At 54.6% G+C, this 23,242-nt stretch overlaps 1 protein-coding gene across 4 annotated transcripts in view; it reads right to left on the bottom strand.

Moving 5' to 3' along the window:
• ITSN1 (intersectin 1) overlaps positions 1-23,242 on the bottom strand; it is a 170,164-nt gene that overhangs the window by 26,408 nt on the left and 120,514 nt on the right. For 2 of the 4 annotated variants that reach the window (XM_054578067.1, XM_054578058.1), the window contains 7 exons: positions 22,365-22,570; positions 21,522-21,604; positions 17,589-17,755; positions 14,659-14,704; positions 12,219-12,340; positions 10,800-10,917; positions 9,050-9,241 (listed from right to left, as the gene is read on the bottom strand). In XM_054578067.1, coding sequence (XP_054434042.1) covers positions 9,050-9,241; positions 10,800-10,917; positions 12,219-12,340; positions 14,659-14,704; positions 17,589-17,755; positions 21,522-21,604; positions 22,365-22,570 — 934 coding nt within the window. Of the gene's footprint in view, positions 1-8,236; positions 8,703-9,049; positions 9,242-10,799; positions 10,918-12,218; positions 12,341-14,658; positions 14,705-17,588; positions 17,756-21,521; positions 21,605-22,364; positions 22,571-23,242 lie in introns of those variants that run through there. The other 2 variants (XM_054578086.1, XM_054578075.1) reach the window with 2 other exon arrangements.

The raw sequence follows: 23,242 nt of genomic DNA, 5'->3' as shown, positions 1-23,242 counted from the left end.
TGCCTGTTGGAATTGCCTAAGGAGGTTTATTAGAAGCCCCGTGTCCCTTCTCTACCCAAGATGAATCAAATCCGACCGGCTGGGGCGCCACCAGGTGCCTGTAACTTGTGAAGCTGCCAGGCAGTTCCGATGTGCGGCCCGGAGCGAGGACCCCTCCCTCAGGGGGAAGCGCGCCCGGCGGCCCTGCCCGTGCTGCAGGAGGGACAGGCGCCGCCGCTGCTGAACCGCCTCCGTGAGGCAGGCAGCTCAGGGTACGTCGTGCTCGAAGGGGCGCGGTGCTCAGTTCCTGGAAGTCACGTGGCCACCTGCTGACCCTCAACTCCAAGGCCAGGGCTTAAAAGGCCACTCCACTCCGTGCCTTCATTTCATGGATGGAACAGTGGAGTCCAGAGACGCATGGTGACTTCTAGAATCGAACCCCGGCTCGCGATATCTGGGAAGCCACAAGGAAAGTGACCCTCTGCAGGCGCCTTCCTGCCATGCCTGGCTGAGAGGACGCTCTTGTCCCTGGAGCCTGGGGCTTCCAGGCTGGGCCAAGGCAACCCGGCCACCTCTAAAAACGACCCCCGGCAGACCAGTCCTGGTGGCCCTGGCCCGCGAGAAGCTCTGGAGGCTCTACCAGCCCCGGCGGCGGGGGGGGGGGGGTCCAGAGGGACAGGTGAGCTCGTCCTAGTGGAATCTTCTTTACAAGGACCTAGCCTGGTTCCCTGGGCGCCTCCGCACCTGGCAAGCTGGCCCCGCTGGAGCGCGTGAGGTGGCCCGAGCCCGCGACCGCTCCTGCTCCTGCTCCTTCCAGCAACTGCGCGGGCCCACGCTTCCCCGAGCTTCCATGCCAGGGGGAGAAGGCAGCGCACCGGACACGCCTCCAGGGACCGGAGTTGGGGGTTGTGACAGCAATGACTCACCCTTCCATGGGGAGAAACCTCGCTTCCTGTTCTAGGGTCTTCTTATATGAATTTATCTTACATGACGGTGCCTTCCCCCACAAAGGTCTGCGGGGGTCCTGGCCACACGGGGCAGGCACACTGACCACTGCAATGTGTCCTTCCCCTCCCAGCCTCGTCGGGGAGGAAGGGGTGAGTCCGAGGAACGAGAGGGCAACCCAGGACTGTCGTCCACAAACACTCCCTGAGCAGCCACCGCGACGGGGCCCCCGGGCGACAGGCAGACGCCGCCCTCCAGTTCACCACCCGACGGGGAGACTGGGTGCCATGTAATAACAAACTACGCAGGGGAGGAACAGATCGGCGCAGCTGGTTATCATGCTATGACTGCGAAGGTCGTCCTGGGGTCTGGCCTTGCCCCCAGGGGCTCGCAGGGGAGCCAGGGTAATGAGAGTACCCTCGTGTCTAGGCACCAGTCTGTCCGCTCAGATTTATGTGTGACAAGGAACTAGGACTTCACCAAAGGTCTGAGTGAGTCACTGCTGTCACTGGAGCTGGACAGACAGCAAGAAAGGCGGGGCGCGGCGGGCGGGGGTGGGGGGGTGGGCAGAGGCGGGAGGATGGAGAGAGGGCATTTCCAGCCGGGCCACCAGGGGCTTCCGCTGGACTCGAGAAGCCTGGGGACAGAAGGGAGGTCTGGCTGGCTCCCCCGACAGGAAAGGGGGGTTCCAAGACCTGAGCCCACGCACCGCCTCCCGGCGGACACATAGGCGCCCTGTGGCCTGGAGGGGGACGAAGCTCTGGGGCTGAGGTACGTGTCTCCAATGCGAAAACAGGCTCCGCGTCCACGCTGCCTGCTCACCCCTCACGTCCCCGCACCATGCGGGGCCCGGACGCCGCAGCGGGGCCAGCGAGGCAAGTGGCCTTTTCCATCGAGCAGCTGGAGGTCAAAGGAGGCCATTCCTGAGAGGGCCAGGGGAAGTCTCCGGGGCAGCAGAAGCCGGACTTCCACCGAGGGTCATCGCAGCGACTCTAAAGTTGGCCCAGGTGCCAGAGACGAGCCCCATGAGGGGCCCGGCCGGGGCCGCCACCTCTTCAAGCATCAGCATCCCCTCCCACGGCACCTGCACCTGCTGCATGTTTTGGTGCTGGAAACTGGGAAGGTTTTTAGACGACAGTATCTACCTACTGGTGGTCCAGTCACCAACTCAGAAAGGAAGGTCGTGGTTGGGGACGGCTTCCCCAAGGAAGTGACAGCTGAGCACAAGTAGGTATATGTGGGGCGGGGGGCGGGGGGGCCGGAGCCGGGAAGCAGGGCCTTGCCGGCCGACCACGGGATCCAGGTCTTCGTCCCACGAGGAGTCGAGCCCCTGGGTGGTTTCCAGCAGGAGCAGCTGGTTTTGAGGACAGTGTTCTGCCCGCTGGGGCTGGAAGGCAGAGTGGATGTCCTTTTGGGGGGTAGGGGCGCTCCTTCTTGCCCAGGGCCCTCGCTGGCTCGCTCACGGTCCCTCAGGCCTAGGGCCCCCTCCCCGGACCTGCGCAGGCCCGCCCCTTCCTCCTCTGCTGCCAGGCCCCCTCCAGGCCACACCGCTTCTCCCGGGGGCCTCCCCGACCCCCCCCCCTTGTCTGCCACAGCCTGCCTGCCAGGCACACCCCTCACCCGCCACGAGGAGACCATGTGCTGGCGTCTGCTCTGGAGTCCCCTCGCCCTGTCCTACAAGCTCAGGAGAGCGCTGAGCGCAGCCCTGTCCACCCCCCACCCCGTCCCCTCCCCTTCCCTGTCTCTCCGCCACCATCCTCAGGGGCCAACGGGAGCTGGCTGCCAGGGAAACTCAGGCAGGCTGCGCCCCTCCTGGTCTCACAGGTGACGTCCAAGCCTGTGACACAGCATGGGGTCACTGTGGGAAGAGGCGGGGGCAGGGCATGGTGGAGGTTCCTACCAGAGACCACATCAGAGGGGGGCTGTTACTGAGGACTTAGACCGTGGGGGCCTCCCCATGGGGCCTCCGAACTCCAAGGTGACGGCCCCCAGAGGAGGGGGCGTCCTGGCTCTGCCCCCTCTGCTGGGACAGGCAGTAGAGCTGGTGCTCAGCCGGCGGCCTGGCAAACACAGCAGAGGCGTGCAAGGCCCGAGGTTCTGGACCCCGAGGGCACCTCAGGGGGAAGCAGGGAGTGCAAGAGGGGCCTCCCGCCTGTAAGTGTGCTGGGGGCAGCTGCTCTGGAGGCAGCACTATGGGGGTGCACTGCAGTGACGCAGGCGTGGCTACTTTAAAGAAGAAAGGAAGAAAAAAGCGAGCTCCTGGCATGCTTGGGGGCTGAATGTTCCGTCTCTGCTGACAAGAGAACCCAAGGCCACAGAACGCACGCGGGGATGAGACCTGAAGGGCTCGGTGAGTCGGCGCGCTGCCCGGGCCTGCCTGCGCTCCCGCGGACGGGGCACTTCAAGGCCTGGCACGTTCCGCCGCTCTGCCGACCTCCCCACCGCCAGCCCGCCTGCCCGGGGGGCACGGGGGCGGGGGCAGACCAGGGCACCGGCTGCGTCCTGGGCTGTGTGCTGGGACATGCAGCGAGGTGCTGGCACCCCGCCCGGCAGTGCTGGAGGCAGCCCCTGACGGTGCGGAGGGTGGCCCGGCGGCCGGGCTCAGGCAGGGCTGTCCGCCCACCAGACAGTGTGCGGGTCTGGCCAGGGAGCCGGGGGCTGCCTTGAGAGCTGCGAGATAGCTCCCGGGCACGCCGTGTCCCCAGATCTCAACCGCAGGCAACAACCCACGGGGAGCCCCTGTGTGCAGGCCTGCCCCCCGGAGGCCTCCCCGCACTTCCCTGGTGGGACCCGGAACGCAGCAAAGAGGATCAGTGTGCCTGAGCGTGCGTGACAGGGACTGGAGGGAAGGGACAGCCTGGGGCTTGGAAGGGGAATTGAGCTGGGCAACACGGAGTGAAATGGCTTCCTTGATGAAAAATGGCAGATCCAAGTGGCTTCCCCGTCCTGGGTCGGCCAGGAGAAGCCACGTCCAGAGATCTGTCCAGCTTTAACAACGTGACGGACTGACTCAGCGCTTCCTCTTTTTGGCTTGCGACATCCCTCTGACTCCGTGTGCCAGGCAGATGTGGAACCAGCAGCTGCCGCCTCTGCCAGAATCTTCCATGGGGTGATATTTATCTGCTTGCTGGCCCTGCCGTGACCTCGCCGTGCAACCTGCTGTTACCAAGCTGCGGACGCGGGCATTTCAGTCCCCTGTGAGTCCCTGTCTCTGTCTGCACGTCTCTTTCTCACACTCTCAGCCTGTTAACAACATAACACAACGTTGTGGCTTAGCAGCACGTCGCACAGACAAGACTTTAGAGCAGATTCTCATTTTTTACAAACAAAACCTTAAATGTGTGTGCCTCAAGTTATACCATTTAAACACACCTGAAGCATCTTCCAGGTGCAGAGTGGCCCCCTCCCCAGAGGCCCTGGAAACCTCCAGCTGGAAACACCGTGCACTGGACACGCCGTGGGAGGCCGGTTCTCGCATGTGGCCTGTCCTTAAAGGCCAGGGAGAGAACTCAGGCTGAAGCCAAAGTCACACTCAGCTACGTGGATCTTGGACCTTGTTATTCGTCCTTATCCTACCAGATCCAAAACTGCAGGTATGTTGAAGAAGGGGCTACTTTTCCTGTGCACTGTTTGGGGTCTGCAGGCATTCTATGTTGTTTCTATAAAAACCCTCTTGGGACTTTTTGGGACTAAAAAGAATGAATAGGATTGAGTCAATTTTTGCTTGAAGCAAAAAAAGAATATTCACGCTCTCTCAAAAATGACTTTCAATTTGCCAGGGAGCAGGGCCGATTTGTTTGGCCCATTCTGCAACCGAGGCCTAAGGGTGGTCCCGCACCCCACACTGCAGGGGGGCGCTGGCGGACGACGGTGGCGATGCCCCGGCACCCTCGGTCCAAAGAGCAGGGGACTGCAGGGGCAGCCCTGCCCAGGACACTGCGCTTGGGGAGCCCACCTCGCAAGGGGCAACGGGAGGGCCTTCCCAGTGTCCTCCCCAAGGATGACGGATATTCCAGGACCTGGGACTCGGTGCTTTCCCCGCTCCTCGGTCACCCAACCCAACAAACCCACAAGCTGGGCAATCCCATAATATATCAGTTTGAACGACAAGAGACCGCAGCTTTTCAGGTAAGGAACGGAATAATGCCAATTTCAAATGGTTACACTGCTACTTCAAGGGTTTTCCTGCTACTGGTCTGAGGACTAGGGCGCCGAGTTACATTCCCTACAGGAGTCTGGGCCTGCCGGTTCCCTTCCAGAAGCGGCTGGATGCCAGTTTCCTCCGCACCTGTGAAGTGTGATGCTCTAACTTTCCAGAGGCATGGATTCTTGCTTTAGACCAGCGTCTCCCAGATGTCTGGCGCAGAGACGGCCTGGGGCCCTCTGCCTTTGTCTGCCCTGCGTAGGGAGAGGCAGGACCTCAGGGAAGCGACTCAAACTGCCGAGGCAGGAAGGCGCTCTTACTGCTCTCGGCTCGTCCATTCGCTGCTACCGAGGCAAGCCACACCCAACGTGCAGCTGCAAATGCGTTCCCACAAAGCAATACCGATTATGAAACTAATCAATTTAATGACCAATTAACTAATAGCTAAAAATAAAGAAACTCTGATATGTTTAAACTTCGGGGCCAAAGGAGATGCCCAGTAATTCAATCAGAAGATGCTCCACTAATTTAATCAGAAGATGCTTCCTTCCCCTTTTATCCTACTTGTTAACAAGCTTCGCCAATGACCAAAGGGGATTAACTAGACCAAACTGCAGAGCATACAAAGAAGACCCCAGAACAGTAAGATCAAGTTTAAAACGCAAAGCTGAGGTTCTGGGGCACCTTTTATGCCACGGATACATGGTGTGTGCGTAGCACGCAATGATGGCCACTCAACAGCGGTCGCCCAGCAACCCGAGCAGCCGCCAACAGGGCAACTTCAGCTGCGAGCGACGCGGGGAGCACTGACCGCAGCGGCCGGGCTGGGATCCGGTCCCTCAGCCGTGGTACTGGCGCCACGCGGGGACTGTCCTGTGCTCTGAAGCCTTCTCTCTGGCCAGAGGCCCTGGCTCCAACGGGCGCTCGACAACCAGATGCCAGAGGAAGCTGTGTCGGGGGAGAGGGCGGCCTCCCAGGGAGCCACCTGCGCTGGCGTCACAGGCCAGAGGACAGTCTGGGCGCTGGTCTCTCAAAAGGGGCCGGCAGGAGACTGTGCCGAGCAGGGGGGCATCACCCACCTGACAACTGCGCCCCTTCTAGTCAAGCTCCGGCGGGAGCAGAGGCACTGGCTCACGTAGGCCAAAGGCTCCCGGCGGAGGGGTGGGCGTGGGCCTCGCGTAGTGCTCCGCGGGGGAGTGGGCGGGGACAGGGACAGGGACAGAGACCCCTCGGCAGACACCTCCACCACCATAGCCACTCGCCTTCCCGGCCTCACTGGGCTGCTGCTCCCCTGCTCCCCGGGGTCGGGGAGGGCTCTGCTGTGTCCCCACCGCCCCCCGACCCCGCCCCTCACTCTGCGCCACTGGCTCAGTGCTGCCTCGCCCGGGACGTCTCCTGGCGAAGGACACACCTCCTTACCTCACACACACACCACGCACACGGATTCGCTCTCTGGTTTTCTGCTGGTTTCTCTCCTAAACCTGAGCTCCGTGAGGACAGGGACCCTGTCTCTACTGACTGAGCAGGCAGCACGCTCACCCCAGAACCCCGTCGGGCATCCACACCTGTGATACCCTCAAAATAGTTACTGTATTGACGAAGGAAATCAACTTCTCTGCTGAGCGGCAGTGGAGGACAAATAAGTGAAGTTCACGAACGGAGTGGTCGCCGAAGCAGTTTCACGAGCGTGTACCCCGGTTTAGTTCTGCAAAGGGGACGGCCCGGAGTGCGCGAGGCGGAGGCGGAGGGCGACACCGGGAAGGGCGCGCGTCCCCATCCTTCCCGCCCCGTCTCTGGACGTTCCACAGGCCCTCAGTGGGCACATCTTTTGGACAAATACTTTGTACCGAGTCCAGTCACACACCTATCGACAGGAAGTACCGAAAGCCCGATGAGATAGTGAACGGCTAGGCTGGGCGGTCGTTCTGCTGTTCAAAACCAGAACCTTACGGGGTGGCCTTTTACATGGTGACCAGAGGGGGTGGCAGCGAGGTGAGAGGGAGGGCCGGTCACAGAGGACTCGGTGAGGATTTGGTGGTGTCTGCACCTCAAAGAACAAAGTCGTCGCCAACACGGGGCGGCAGGCTACCTGGGGCACGCAGTCCGTCGGCTCCCGGTCGCCGCGGCCGGGTTCCCACCCAAGAACACAGAGACATTCCGTCTAACTTTTATATGAAGAATTTAATTATCTATACACATAACTAATTCAAAAGTTGAATTACAGTTGTTAAAGCCGCAGGTTGTATATTTATATATTTTACATTCGTATCCATGAAAATACGGAAGCGCAGGCGAGCACAGAGGGGCAGCCCCCGGGCCACACGGTGGGGAGGCCCGCCCACCGCCAGCCCGGCCTCCGGGGAGGCGGGAAAACAGGCCCTACAGGCTCGAAGCTGTCGTCAGAGCTGCCAGGCTGTGCTCGGACGCCCGCCCCGTCTTCTCTGCCGTCAGAAACAGGCGTTTTTATTGAGAGCTTCCAACTAGTGTGTGAAAGACACGCGTGGCTTCAGCTACAACACCTCTAACACATACACAGACCATGACTCCATTTCATATTAATCTGCAGAAATTCCACAGTCTGGTTAAAAAATGTAAACATTGGAAATTAATTGCAGGGAGACTTCTATACATTCTTTCTTGTCAAGAAAATTACTTGTTCAAAATATGTCATTCCATGAAAAGTAACTCAAAGAAAACTCCATGTAACAGCGACGAAGAGATTGTATATATATTGTTGCTGATAACAACCTCGATGGTACTGTCTACTGATTGATGGTATGAAAACACGCAAAGTTTAAAACCCAAAACAGAAAACACCAACTCAACCTGATAAATCTGAGACTGAAAACACAGGTGCTTTCTCATGTGGCTACAAGGTCACTGTGCAAAATAAAATTAATGCAGTATGACTAGCGCATCATACAAGGTAGTAACTCTGGCCACGGAAGGGACTAAGTTCTCATGTACAGGATGTATTATTACATGCTCGACAAGGTACAGCTGAAACACACAAACAAGCACAAGCACCTTCTGCTTCACGGGCTGGTTCTACACGTCTCTAAACAGATGCGCTCACTGGCTGCTCTGCACTCTATGGTGGGAACAACCCAAACTATACAATTGAGTTGGTAATACTGGGCAAAATGAAAAAATACATCAAGTCTCAGATTTATGAACAATTGGAACATTTTTAATAGCACATGCAGCATTCCTTGATAGTGGGTCTTTTTGCAAAACCAAAATTGCAAAGAAGTACTTTATTTATTTCATTAAAAGACTAAAATATATATTTAAAAATAATTTTAAAACTATTGAAAGCACCTGTGCAAAGGTGGGGGGAAGTCAATTTGAGTCACTAGGAAAGCCACAAAAGGACCCACTACCCTGTGTATTTTTGTAATTTTTGCTTCTATCTCTGCAAGTAATAATTCCACATTGCCGTCACATGCAACTAAGGTAAAATGAGGTAAACTGCTTTGCAGTGAGTTCTTCTACTCAGAAGGCAGTAGGTGATCATGCTGGAAGTCACATGATCAAGGCTGCATCTCCCATCATCCCTCTGGGCAGTGATATGGGATAGTGGGTCTCTTTGAGGACTTTCAAGCCTGAGGGGGGGATGGACAACATATGATTCCTAGAAAAAGGAGGAAAACAACACATAAGCAAAACAAAACAATGAGCAAAATTCAAGCTAGGAAAATGAGTCAGGCATGTAAACAGCATGGTGCCAAAATGATTAAAAAAAAAAAAGGAAAGGGGGGGAGGGGGGAGGTGTCATGCTACAGAAGGAATGGAAAAAAAACAAAACAAAACAACCCCACAAGATAAAGTCTCGCACTAGAGAAGGTCTTCAAAGAGACTGCGAATGCAGCAGCGGTCTAGCTTTACGTTCTGCAAACGAAGCTCGGCAGAATCAGAGCAATGCTGCATGTTTCACGGAAGAGAGCAGAGAGGAGGGGCCGAGAGCCACCGGGCACTTACATTGCTGACTGGGGTCCGTGTCCGTGGTCAGCTTCACGTAGTTGGACGGGAAGAGCCCCACGTGCCCACTGACCTCTCCTTTCCACCAGTCGGGGTCCTCCTTGCTGAGCACGTTGATGACCTGGCCCTTGCTGAAGGCCAGCTCGTCGTCGTTCTGAGCGGCGTAGTCGTACATCCCGATCACCTGGCACACTGCGGGAGACGGGCGGGTGAGCGGCTGCGCGCGCGCGGCTCGCGGGGCGGGCGGCGCGGGCGCACTGGGCATTCTCACGGGCTATCTCTGTCCTTCCCGAGGTGGCCAGAATTAAGCAGAGGCGCTCTGATGGGCCGTGCACAGTGTGGGCGAGAAAAGGAAGACGGAGGATTTAAAACCAAGACTGGCAAAAATTTCACACTAAGGCCTTAGTTTTTATAATATCTTCCTCTTTTCATGTGTCCTTGTCAGCAGAAAATGCCCAGTGATGCCCGAGCGCTTTCCTGGAGCCACTTCTATCTGAGAGCAGGGGGGCCACGGAGCATGGGCTCGGAGCGGCGGCCAGCTGTGCACCACGGGGCCTCTGGGGCCGCCTTTTTTTTTCTTTGAGGTGGAAGGTAATGATCATTTGACCTCCAAAAATTCCACATCTTAGTGAAAAGTAAAATCAAGTGTTTTATTCTGCTATATATTTGTGTCTCAAAATTTTGTCTTCAAGAAAGGAATTCCCACATTCAAGAACAAGTTTCCTTGCCTCGTTGCCTGGTATTTTCATATTCCAGAGAAGTCTGCAGAGTCAGGCTGTCGCCCCCATTAATCTTTCACAACCAGCTTGTATGCAAGGTTAGGTTTTCCACATTTTCCCGCTAATTCAATTGCCTCAGTACACTGCCGCTGTGGGTTGCGCCCAGCCCGGCCAAGGGCCACGGCCCGGCTCCCCGCGGAGATGAGGCCCAGCGGGCACCACGCCCTCTGCCCACACAAAGCCACGGCTCGTGGGGCCCTGCCGGGGTCAGGCCGCAGTCACGGCGTTTGCCAACCCTCATTTCTTGCAAAAGCAGCCACGATTAATCTTATTTCACTGGGGATGCACAGCATACGCATTTAACCACAGGGGTCAGAACAAAAATTCTGCACTTTCCACAAATGCCACCCAAGAATTGGTGGCTTAAAGACCTAAAGCAGAATTCTGTTCCCCTCCCCTCACCCATCTCAAATATTACCAAAGCATCTAACTGGTCTCTTCAATCAGAAAACAGGCAACCACTCGGCTGCGGAGGAGCCCTCCGTCCCCTCGTGCCCTTCGCGGGAGTGTGAGCAACACCCTGCCAGGGAGCAAAGCCCCCATGCCCACAGGAGATGTCACAGGGGCTAATTGGGTCTCAGCACATTACAACCAGCAGACCCCCAGTGGCCTCCAGCTCAATCTCCTGACCTACTTAGACCCCAGCCATTTATTTTTCAGAGTCCCTTTTTGTCCCCTCACCCCCTAGCCCAAATCTCAATTTAAATAGCTGGAAGGAAACCAAGAGAAAAATCTGGCTTTGATGCCGCAGCATTCACGACTCTGTCCCCATAAGGGCCCTGTTGTGCCCTGTGCGGCGGAGCTGCTTCGACATTCGGGCCTTGGGAGAACACATCCCGTAGCACGTTAGCTGCGTACCAGAAGCCCTGCAGCCGAGGTGAACGACGGCCTCAGTCACTTCACCAGGAGAATGGGTGAGAGACCGACACAAGACGCAGGCCATTTGCAAGCAGGGACGGTAAACTGCTTACCTGCTGGGAACGCCGTGGGCTTAGGTGGCTCAGTTGGAGTGATTTTGCTTGTCCCAGGACTTAAAAGTTTTACATAATTCGCAGGGAACCAGCCTATCTGGCGCTTTTTCCCACGTGCCTAATAAAAAAAAAATCACATCTAAATGTGTAAAAGCTTCCAATTCTTTTATGATATAGTTTGCTTTGTAACAGAGCACTTGTACGAGGTCTACATAAGTGGAGGGGCAAACGACACTAATAGTAGAACCTGCGGGCTGCCATAGCACAAACTGAAAACCCCGCAGCACAACTGAAATCATGCAGTCGCTGGTCGGCAGAGCCTGGGCTGCACCTGCCCAGGCTGAACTGCCCGGCTCACACTTCAGAGCGTAAAGCAGTATGTGCCACGTGGCCGACTGCTCACGTCATTTCTTAGCTGTTAATATCAGGTCATGTAAGGTTATGGCTAATGTCAACATGATACATGGATTTTAGGAATAATAATAACAGCACTAATGTTTATTGGGTGCTTTTTAGGAGCTAGGCCTGTGCCAAGCACCTCGCATACAGTTTACCTGCACCACGATTCCAGAAAGATGAGAATGTGGCTAGGCCCACTTCCCAGACAAAGAAAGTGAGGCTCACGAAGGTTAAGTGACAGTCAGGGCCACAGGCTAGTTAGTGGCAAGCCAAGACTCACGCTCACATTTGCACTCTCCTTATGGATAACAGACAACTGCAGACACAAGGTACATGCACACAACACACACAAAACACAAGGGGTCTAAACTCAGCACTGTTCTCAAAACCCCGCGGGCCTACATGATGGCCGAGCCACGCTCTTCACCACCCTTCCTTCTCCATGACGTCGATCTAACTCAGCACAGGCCCCAGTTACTGACGGTGCACACGCCAGTGCTGTTGGAAAGGGAGGGGACACGGCCTGGGGGACCTTCCAACTGAGTTGGTGAGCCCAGACCCGCGACCATGATGGTGTTCCATGAGAAGGAGAGATCCGTCTGGACCAGGAGAAGCGCAGCGATCACCCTCCTGCATCCCACACCAAACGGAGACCGAAACGACCCATGCACGCTTACGCGCGTGCGCATGGGGACTGAAGCCCCTGTGAGGCACAGATGCGGCTCGGGCCGCGCCGCACAGGATCGGGGAGCCCCGCCGCAGCACCGCCAGGGCTGAGGGACGGCTCTGCGCACGTGCCCCCCATGCACGCCTGCCGCCCCAACACCCGCTGTCCCACTCAGGGGCCCAACAGGTGTGGGTGAGTCTCCAGAGGAGCCCTCGGCTTTCGCGGTCCTGTTACTGGCTGTCGGCCTCTCGCTATCCACACGCAGGGTCACTTTACGGTAGAAGAGTGGCCCTTTGTGATTTTGCATATTCAAATCCGAACAGAGAATTTCAAACAACAGAAAAGGCTCTTACCTGCAGCTCTCCTTCCCACCATCCACCTGGGTTCTTTTTCCGGATCAAAATCAGCTGCCCGGGGGCCAGGGTGAGCTGCTCAGGACCGGTGGCCGTGTAGGAGGCAATAACCTGGGCGATTTCTGAAAAACAAGAGCAGACATCGTGGTGTACTGTGACAGCCAGGGGAAGGACCTCCTAAGAAGACACAGCCACCACACGAGCTCACAGGTTCACATCATCAAGGCCGCCCTACCGGGCTTGTTTTCTACACGGAGAAGGCGCACCCGACCACCCCCCCACCCCCACGACCGACCCCGCATGTGCAGCATCCGAGCCCTGGCCACCTGCTCCGGGCCCTCGTCATCTTCCGGAGCTGCCACCTTCCCTCCAGGAGCCGCCCCGCCCGCCCCAACTGCTGCGCCTGCCCCAGCCCCTCCCCTGCGCCGTGAGCCCCCGATGCAGCGGCTGGCCCTCACTCACTGCCCCCGCCGGCCCGCAGTCCATTCACGGATGGCTGAGTGAAAAAAGGAGGACGGTAGACACAGAAACCGCGTCTTCCGACCATCAGGAGAGGGGTACCAGCCAGTTATGTTGCGGCTAATTTGGACTCACCCACCCCCCGCGAAGCCAGCCTCTGTGCGGCTCATGTTCTGAGGGTGATTCCTGAGTATCAGGCAGGAGTCATGCCAATGCAAGTTTACTGCTTTTTATTTTGAGTTAAAAGAAGAACCTAGAGTTAAGGTGGAAGTATTATGCAAAAACAACTCAGCACAGAAAAAAATGTAAATGGTTCTGTACTTTTCCTGACTGTTAAAAACGTCACAAGAAAAATTCCAGCAGCACCGCAGCCTGGGCTCTGAGAAGCCCACGCTACCAAGCAGGTCAGCCATGCCGAGGCCAAGTCACCTCCGGTGGGACTCCGTGCATCCACACGGCTCTCTGAGCTTTTACCAGCAATACGGGCACACTGTTCTATTTCTCTACACTCCCTCCCTATCATAACAAAGGAAGGAAGAGAGGGAGGGAGGGAGGAAGGAAAGCGGTGAGCCCTGGCCGGGCGGCTCAGTTGGCTGGAGCATCATCCCATACACCAACAGGCTGCGGGTTCAATCCGAAGTCTGGGTGCACCCAGGAGGCAACTGACCCACGTTACACTCTCACACAGATTTCTCCTTTTCTCCCCTGCTCCTCGCTCTTTAGTCAACTAAAAAGCACATGCCTGGGTAAGGATTTTTAAACAAAAGGAAGAGGCCCGTCCGTGACAGTTCGTCCTCCTCTGCCAGAGGCGCACAAGCAGCCGTCACAGGTCTGCGGTCAGCTGGCCGCCTCGCCGGGAGCGCCCGGCCCTCGGATGCAGCCCGGGCCCCGCCCATGTTCCGGAGAGCCGGGCGAGCAGGCAAGAGCCCAGCTTCGCGAGGCCGGGGCTCGCCGGGAGCTCTGGCTGGGGCCCTGGGCTGGGCTGGGCGCCCCACTCTCACCAGGGCCGGGCTCTGGTTTCTGGCCCGGAGAAAGTCCGGATCGGAGGCCTACTTGGCCTCAGGTGTCCCTGCTCCTCCAGGGCCTGCCACGGGCGGCTGTGACCGCCTCAGTGGCCTCTCTTGCCTTTTGTGTCCCTGAGCAGTGTGCCAGTTTCAGCACGAAGTTAGGCCCACGCGGACCCTGTGGATGGCAATGCAAAAGGCAGGCTCTTCCCAGGTAAAGCAGAAGCCTGAGCCAGGCGGGCGACTTCCGAGCCTGACAAAGGCCCCGGACACCCTGAAGCCCAGCCCTGCCTTGGCGGGTGCGGCCCTGTAAGGCTGAGCGCCACAGGCACACAGGGCCTCCGCTGGCACAGAGGGGACCCTTCCACCCTGTAACGCCTTCAGGGGGCCGAGAAGGGGAAGGTGGACCACATGGACGCCCTGACTTCACGCTTCTATTACTAGAACACTGCGAATGCAGAGGGATGACTAGATAGCTGTCATTCTGCACCTTCTCCGTGTACCCGAGGAAAGCCACCCAACAGCTTCTACATTAATGCAACCTACACCCTGACAGCATTTGCCGCTTCTCTGGCCCCCGTCATCCATGGCTGGGGTGGGCTGTGCTGCCAGGAGAGGAGAAGGGCTTCCTGAGCCCCACAGGACGGTGACCAGACGGCAGCTGACCCCCCCCCTCCCCGGACCTGACAGGCCTCACAACCTCCCGCCGTCCTGCTGGACTCTTGCTTCACGATCCAAGGGGACACGCAGTCGGGATTCCCCAGTCCCCACGCGTGAGGCAACAGCCATATGTCGTGACCACGTATACATTATCAATACATTCCAAGGACAGGATCGACTCCCGTCATACTTAGGAAAGATTCTTTTGTCTTTTTATTTATTTTTTAAAGGCTCCTCGCTCTAATCAACAAAAACTGGAAGCAACTATCAATTACATCCAAAACATTGAAAAAGAAACATCAGGGTTTGTAACTTACCAGGTTTTTTTCCTAAACTCCCTGTTTTCCCAGCAGTTCCAGAGCCCTTAAAACAGAGCAGAAGGTCTCATTTGCACACTGAAGAGTTTTGGTCGCACAGTTTCAACGATTAATGAGACACAAACCCGCTGAGCCCCAGAACCCCTTCTCGTCTTGGCCTACACAGGGGCCCCGTGTCTCCTGACGGGGGGATGTGTATCAGAAACACCTGGGACACAGTAAGGACCCGTGCCGCTTCCACTCTCCTCTCTCAGAAAAATCAGCAAAGCGGGTGACCCCGGAGGGGCACAGAAGGCTCAGGTACCCATGGCGTGTGGCACAGGCACATCCTGTCCCTGGGCCCAGTTGGACGGTGCCCCGCTAGGAACACTCCTGGTCCACATCTGACACGCTGTGTCTGTGCTTTCTCTTCAAATGGAAAGTTACGGCAATGTTTCACACAGAAACAGCAGACACCCATGAGCCCAACACCCGCATTTAACACATGCAAATATTACTATTTTGCTAATTCCCCTTAGAGTTTTCTTTTAAAAAAGAACTACAGTGGCAATTCAAATGCCCCTCCCCCATCCCACTCACTCCTGTATTCACTGAGGCAGCCACTCTGCCCTGCGTCCTTGCCACCAGATCTCAGACCACGCAAACACTGACTTTCTCTATCTGTGCTGGACGCACAAGCTGCAAAAGCAGGGCCTCTTTTTCCCTGACTACTCAGTGTTCCAAAGTGCTCGGAGCTGAATTCTTTCCCGGACGCTCCTGGAACTTTGGACCGGCTGAGAGAGCCGGCAGAGACCTCGGCCAGGACAGCGGCCAGGCTGGCCTCTGTCGCTACAAAGTGCTTTGTTCTCAATTTTCACCCGGCAGTCCCCATCTTCATAGTGAATAAAGGATTCTGATTAAAACAAGGCCTTGATAAACTTAACGAGTTACTGGAATAATAAAAATATGTAATTTACCTACCAAGGAACACAGCTTACTATAGTCTCTTAATTTGGTTATTGAAATATAAGCACCATTTACCAGGGAAAGTTGAATTAAACTTTGTTCATTTCTGTATTAACAAAGTTACACATACCGGCTCCCTTGCTATTTTTATAAGCTGCGTATCAAAATAAGGGCCTACTAACAAAACAAGATTCCAAATGACCAGGCACCTTGCGGGCAGGCTTGTGACAGGCCCTGGACACCCCGTGAGAAGAGCAGAGCGGTCAGCAGTGCCCGCGCTGGGACCCAGCAGCCTCAGGGCCCCGCCGGGTGCCCTGTGGGCGGGTCAGCGGGCCCTCCCCTGGCGCTCCTCCCAGACCCGGACGGGAGGCCAGGACGCATGGCATTGCCAGGCCCGGGGGCAATTCTGGAACCTGAGGCTGGGCCTTGTTTTTACCTTTGGCAAGATGTTTTCTTTACGCACTGAACTCTATGACCAAGTAGGATGAATGTGCTGACTTTTTAGATTATTTTTAATACAAACTCAAGTAGCTATATGTCCCAGATCTTTAGTGCTGCTAGCTCTTCTGTGGCTAATAATTTACAACTGTGGTTAGGAAGCACCTTACAACTCAAGCTTATCTTTAAAAAATGTTGCAGTGCGTTTATTTTGCTGACGTCAGATTTTTTTATTGAAAATTATAATTTACTGAAATGTAAGTAATGGCTTTTGTGTTTTAACCGATCCAAAGATGTTTTAAGAGCTGCCATGCAGGGTCACAGAAATGGGAGTTCAGTTTTGAGCGCCTCCCGCTGAAATGCCACCTGCGTGACTCCAGCTGGACCCACTGGCCGCCTGGGCCGTCCTCCAGGGGGCAGTGCTTTCTTCCTGGCTTCTGCAGATTCTCCCAGGGAACTTGCTTCTGCAAACTCTCCAGGGAGATTCAGCTAGCTATTCTCAAGACCACAGCCAAGGAAAATGAAAAAAACAAAAAAAGTAATACAGATACTCCCTAAGAAAACAACCCAAGCCGTCTCGGCGACCTGCAGGGAAGGTGAGAAAGCCGGAGCTGGAGACTGTGGCTTGTCACCAGGCCCAGCCTCGCCACCAAAGGGGCCCGGGCCTGTGCAGGAGCCCGAGGTGCACCCCGCCCCTGGCCCTCAAAGGAGAGCAAGCTCTGCCCCCCCGGCTGGCAGCTGGGGAGGCGGCCCTCTGGGTGCCCGGCCAGCCTGCCCGCTCCGTGCCCAGGAGGTATGGGCAGGAAGAGGCTAACTGCACACTGTCAGTTCCTGTCGGCTCTACGGACGTGTGATGCTGTCCAGCGATGGCACCGACACCCTTGAGCCCGCACGCTGACTCGGCACTGGCCGCTGCATGGCGAGCCCAGCCCAGCTTTTCCTTACACATTACACTCGCACTGGCTCAGGACCTCATTGCACGCAACTGAATTTTTAGAGCCGTTTAACAACAAGGGGGCCATTTCCAACTTATAAGGGTAATGGCACTTAAAATATATTCGGGCCCTTATCAATGAAAATACTAAGGCCTATCCAAAAGTGTACCAGTCTCTTGGATCTTGTGTCTTTCTATTGTGTAGGCAAAAATACAAATTTTAGAAACTCTCTACTGCCAAAATTCTGGGGCAGTATCACCGAAATACCTTACAAGGGTCAAATATTGCTGTGTCTCTTTCTTGGGGTATCCCAAGTCAGCGACCATGAGGCCTACTCAAGAACATTTGCTCCAAGCCCTCTGCCAGCCCCGCCCCCCTGCCCCCCCCAGGCGTGCAGGTGAGCACTGGCCGCCCCCCGCCCCGCCCCCCGCAGCCTGGCCCCGCCCACGACGCGCCCTGCAGCGCCTCACCACAGGTTCAGAGTCACAGGTCGTGCTGTGCTGGCTGCCAGCTTAGCAAACCCAACCAAGTGTCCCACCGTCAAACACCTGGGACTCCCTGCAAAGCGAGAGACTGCACAGAAAGGGAGGAAACAGTTGAACGTGCGTTTACCTCTGAGTCTTTAAGCCTCACATAGTTAGAAGGGAAGACTCCGCACTTGTCGCCCGCTGTTCCTGTCCACCAGTCGCCATCTTTCTTGGTAACCAGAATCACATCCCCTTGCTGAAAGGTTAGGTCGCCTTGCTCGGAACTCTCGTACGTGTACATGGCAATGAATTCTGGGGGGGAGAGACATCGAGACACAGGGAGAGCGTGGTTGCCTACAGAAATCCCAAACAGCTTTGTGAAAGAAAGCTGGTGAATGAGGAAGTGTGGCTAAGGGCCACTCAAGAGAAAGGCTGGTCCCAGATCACAGAGTGACAGAGCCCCCGGGCCCGAACTCCCCAGCTGCGCACCCACATTCAGTGACTGCGGACGGGGACAAAACACCGACCGCGTGTGGACCACCGCAGTGTTGACGGCGACCTACAACTCAACGCCGTGGTTTCTTTCAAAAACCGAAATGATCATGACACTGACTTGCAACTTAAGGTTACTGAGCGCTCCGCGGTCTGGGCGACACGCAGGCTCCTGGGGTGCACGCGGGGCTCGGTGTTTCAGCCGCGGGGGAGCCACGTCACAACTGTAGGAAAGCTAGATACAGTGGTGTATCCTCTATGCAAATTAAACAAGGCATGGTTTTCATTATTCAAGGGCCTGGACGAACCCTTATGTCATACTGTGCCACACACGCAGATGGTAGGAAGCTGTTAGAACACAAGGTAAAAAATAGACATTATTTTACTAAAAATGAGCATCTCTTTGTCATTCCAGGGCACAGAATGGGCTGATGGTAACAGTTGCATAGAGCCAATCCCAGAAAATAATCAAGCCTTTTTGAACAAGTTGAAAAGATAAATCAGTTTCTTCCATTTTATTAGTCATGTAATTTAGTCTGAAGAATAAGAACTAATGTGAAGGGTGTGCCTTCCAAAGGAAATTCTTCCTTTTGATTATAAACAGCTGATTTTACGAAGGCTCAGAAACCAAGCCACGCTCTCAGAAAGTTCACTGTAACTAGATACAGGAAAAAAGGTTTGTTTTTCTACTTGTCCTCCACTTTATCCTAAGCCTTTGTACATTTTTTTAAAAAGCAATAAAAAAAAAAATCACCCTTTACCCAAAAAGTTGATTTTTATAGTGGATGCTACATGTTTCCTGCTCAAACGTCTGCTGCTGGCCCCTCACTGCAGAGCCCGGCGTGGGTGGCCGGGCCACAGAGCAGTGCCAGGCGGCCCGCGGCTCATGGAGCCTGTGCGGCAGCGCTCACCGAGGCCAGGGAGACACGAGGGCACAGGCCCTGCTGCCTGTGCCCCGGGGGCAGTGCCACGCGTTGCTGGCCCGCAGGCTGGCCAGGCCGCAGCAGACACAGCCAGTCCGAGGGGCCGGGAGAACAGAAGGCTCCCTGTCTTCAGCCTCCCAAGCGCTGGTAACACACACCTCCACCGTCTGAGCTGCAGAGGCGACTCCCCACCCAAGGCATCCAAGCTTGGCAGCTGTAATAAGGACATTCCTTTCCCATTAACAGTCCCTTTCTGACCTCCCAGTATTCCGACCCTTCCCTTTCCATTTTGCTCAGTGACTTGTTCCTTAGCTCATGTTTGGCCACCTAAGATAGGATTCTTGGCAATCCATATTTTTCCCAGTCATTGCTGTGCTTAAAAGTCACTTTCTCAAAAATGGATCCAAATTCTGAAGTATCTTGCAAAATGCTTAAGAAACTTCAGAAGCATGAGCTCCAGCCGACCGTGGCAGTACAGCTGGCGGGAGACCCCGAGGAGGCCGGCAGGCCCGGAGCCTCCTCGTCCAGCTGCGCACGCAGGGGCCTGCAGGGGGCGTGGCTGCCACATCGTGGCTGCCACCACTGAGACTCTTACCCAGGGCACTGGCTGTTGCTAAGCCAGTATTTTAAGAGCTACCCATCTGACAATCTAATTAATCTGGTTTATGGTTTACTTTAAATTTGATTATGTTTACTGCAGTATTAACAAGCGGTTCATTAATGTTTGTAAATAGCTCCTCCCAGACCCTGTGATGTCAGTGTTCCCCCCGCGCCCTCCAGATGCCAGTAACCATCCCTGGGTTTTCATATGTACGTCATTTCAAAATGGATGTAATAAATGTCAACCAAGGTTAGAATTCTACTTTTTTCTGTTGCCCAACTTAACCCATGCACGCGGTTCATCAGTGGGCTATGTCCTGAGGCCCCAAATGTCGAGGTCCCTGCACATGTTTCAAAACCAGTCACTCCAGCCACGCTGCTGCTGGGAGCGGGGATAACCCAGAAAGTGAAGCGAGAAGGCAATCCAAGTGGCAGGTGTTGTCCTTTCTTCTAAAAACTTTATACAAGTTATCGGGGTCCTTGTAATGACTTCTAACTGAAAGGGGGGTTGTTATGCCCACTTTACCGATGAGGAAGTTAAGGCAGGACCAAAAGTACAGGGTGACAAGGGGGGAGTGAAGGTTTAACCCTTGATACCCTGGCGAGACTTTGACTGGATAGAATACACTGGCTGGGGGCAGGGGGCAGAGTCACAATTGGCCTTATACGATGCTGACTGGACGAGCTGTATTTAAAAGAGCTTTTGGCCTTGTTCTCCTAACAGTGGATTAAAAAAATCATTAGGATGCCCTGGCTGGTGTGGCTCAGTGGAATGAGTGCCGGCCTGTGAACTGGAGGGTCACCGGTTTGATTCCCAGTCAGGGCACAGGCCTGGGTTGCAGGCCAGGTCCCCCATAGCGGGTGTGCAAGAAGCAAACATACATGGATGTTTCCATCTCTCCCTCCCTTCCCCTCTCTAAAAATAAATAAATAAAATATTTTTTAAAAAAAAATCATCAGAATGGTAAGAATGTATAAAAAAAAGTATGCTAAAAACTATGTTTTGGTGGTAACAGCCAAAAATGGATGCAATAAAATGCTGGATTTGTGTAGCGATGATCATGTTTTATAACTATACCTATACATTTTTTTAAATTTACTTTTAAAATTCCTCTTGAAAAAGTAACTTTGTTACTGGTGAGTCTCAAATATCATTAAACCTTAATCCTAGCTGTCTCCATGGAAACAATTGTTTTAATAATTCTATTTTTCATAAGGCAAAGTTTCTAAGGACTGCAACTATCTCAGGATGGCACACAAACGACCCAAAATGTCACATCGTTTACATGAGGGGCCCGGGAGGAGCCGCCGCATGGCCGGGCAGCCATCTGGGCGCAGGCGCCTGCCCAGCTCAGGCCGCCCTCCTCGCGCATTGCTATAGTGACGGCTCTTTGCATGTAGAAAGACATGAGGGTTTTGCCATCAGAGCCTGAACGACGGAGGTGCGGTTCATTTTTAAAGCAACACCGCATACTGGCACACACAACCCTTTAGGGTTCTGTCATGAAGCGAAGTCCAGGGAGTAGGGTAACGTAACCAATGGTTTACGTAATCAACACTCCAAATGAAAGTTTCAGGCCTGACTAATCTGGTGCGGTAGTTTCCATGGAACCTAGAAACTGAACTTCTGTCTCATCTGGGACAGTATAGATGACACTGGGGTCACCGTGACAGCTTTCCTGGGCTGCGACGTACAGTTTCAAGACAAAACCCTCGTCTGTGTAAGGCAAAGAACAGCCAGGTCTACAACGCAGCCCTCGAGACACTCAGAAAACTTGATCCTCAGTGTCTTTGTGGGCGTCTTCAAAAGTCAGGGCTCATAAGAAACACATTAGGACATTCGGGTTTCATGATCAACACACCCGAGAACAGTTTGAAAGTCTGCGTAAGGGCTTCAATTCTGTAAAGAGCCACACTTTCGTTTTCCCTCAGTTTACTATACTGAGCATAAATCAGTGCAGTCTGTTTTAAAGTGACACCCAATCTCGGTTCAAACACTCACTGTTTGTACTACGTGCCTTCTGCAACCCTCCTGAAGGACATAATTTGAATTTGGTTCTCACCTTCTCCCGAGACAGCTGGCTTGCCTGCTGGGGAAGCTACTCGCTTTAGACTAGCAGGGCTTTCGGAAGAACCAGAATCCATGCTGAAAGAGGGGAGGGGAAAGGATTTTAATTTTTATCTTCAAAGAAAACAGTACAAATGATAACATTTTTTCTTTTTTTTTAACTGCTTAACAATTCACAACTTTGAACGCTCTACAGCTGGAACAGATGTGCTTGGTTAACACACAGCAAGGCCCTCTGGGCACGGCCCTGAAACCCGCAGTCTTGCTTCCCCGCCTGAGCTCTGCTGCACACGCGGCCGGGGCGCTGACCCGCGTCACAGCGCGGCCGGGAGGTACGCAGCCGTTCGTTCCGCTCTTTTTCTCTTCCTAAAGCTCGTGATTTGTTTTGAACATCTATATGACTGGAACAATGAGATGACAATCTTGTTAGGGTTCCTCATGATAAAGTTCCTAATGAAAAAGATAATTCATTCTTCCAGTTATTTCCCTGAAGGCTTCAGGCCTCTAAGTACTCGTGCATCTGGGACAGCAGGGAGCACTAAGCCTGCGAAGAGAGGCACAACTGCCGACAAACCCACCAGAATGTCCCAGGCCTCAGAGCAGTTCCTCTTGAAGAAGTCAATGAAAAGCGAGATTTACAGGCTTCCATAAGGAAGAAAAGGCAAGCACGTATTTGTTAAGAAGCTGCATCCTTGTTCACACGCACCCTAATTTCTCAGTTAAAAGATCCAGAAGGCAAAAGAACCCCAGAACTCCTATCTGAGTCGGAACTATGTGGACAGTAACTTAACGTCTAACATTGTTTTCATCTAACAGATGCAGATAAATGCAAAAATACCTTGTTGATTTCCTTATGGGTCCGGAAATGAGTTTCACATAAGACTTGGGGAACCAACCCTTCTGACCTTGAACTTCTCCAAACCACCACATGTCTTGCTGTTCCAGGACGGTGATGACGTCATTTTTATTAAAATTCAAATGGTTGTCTTTCTTGGCTCTCCAGGGATACAGGGCTTGTGCCTGGAGCCCCTCCACCTTTTCACCCTTGTGGGGGACGACATAAAGGAGCGCTCATTACGGTGTGATCTGCTGCAGCCCAGGCGACACGCGCACTGACTGTGTGTGTGTGTGCGCGCGCGCGCGCGCGCGCGTGTGTCCCCACACACACCCCGCCTCGCAGCGAGCATGCACGGGCATGTGCAGCTGAGGGCCCCGCCCCGTGGGGCGTGGGCTACACGTGCTCCACTGCTTCTCAGGGGCGGTTTCTTTTCAAAAGTGGTGGCAAACCCTGCCCGCCCATTCACAAGGCCACTGCCTGGCCCCTAGAACTCTCTAGTCAGACAAGCCACATTTACCCCGTCGCATTTGGCTGTGTGTCTTTATATTTTGGTTCTGCTTTAGCCTCAAGTGGCCCCGGGCACCCCCACCCCCATAATGGGGAGTGGATGTTCAGTGGCAGGAAGTCTCCAAGGGCAAGCGACTGGCACCCTAGCTGAAGTGGCACAGGGAGCTCGTGCTGCTTGCTTCGGCTCCTTCTCAGGGGGCAGAGGCTGCTTGGCTAAGTCCGCTGAGATCGCCATTTCTTGGACATCCGCATGCAAGGCAGCATGGGGTTACAAAGAGGAACAAAATGCCAACTCTGCCTTCCCAAAGTAACTTAGGATAAAGTTCTTTATTAGCTGCAAAGCACTGTAAGAAGGGACAGTATGATATTAT

The sequence above is a fragment of the Pteronotus mesoamericanus genome, unplaced genomic scaffold, assembly GCF_021234165.1.
Source record: "Pteronotus mesoamericanus isolate MK-2021 breed Mesoamerican mustached bat unplaced genomic scaffold, CSHL_Meso_final contig_116, whole genome shotgun sequence".
NCBI lineage: Eukaryota > Metazoa > Chordata > Mammalia > Chiroptera > Mormoopidae > Pteronotus > Pteronotus mesoamericanus.
This window is presented reverse-complemented; position numbering and strand designations above follow the sequence as displayed.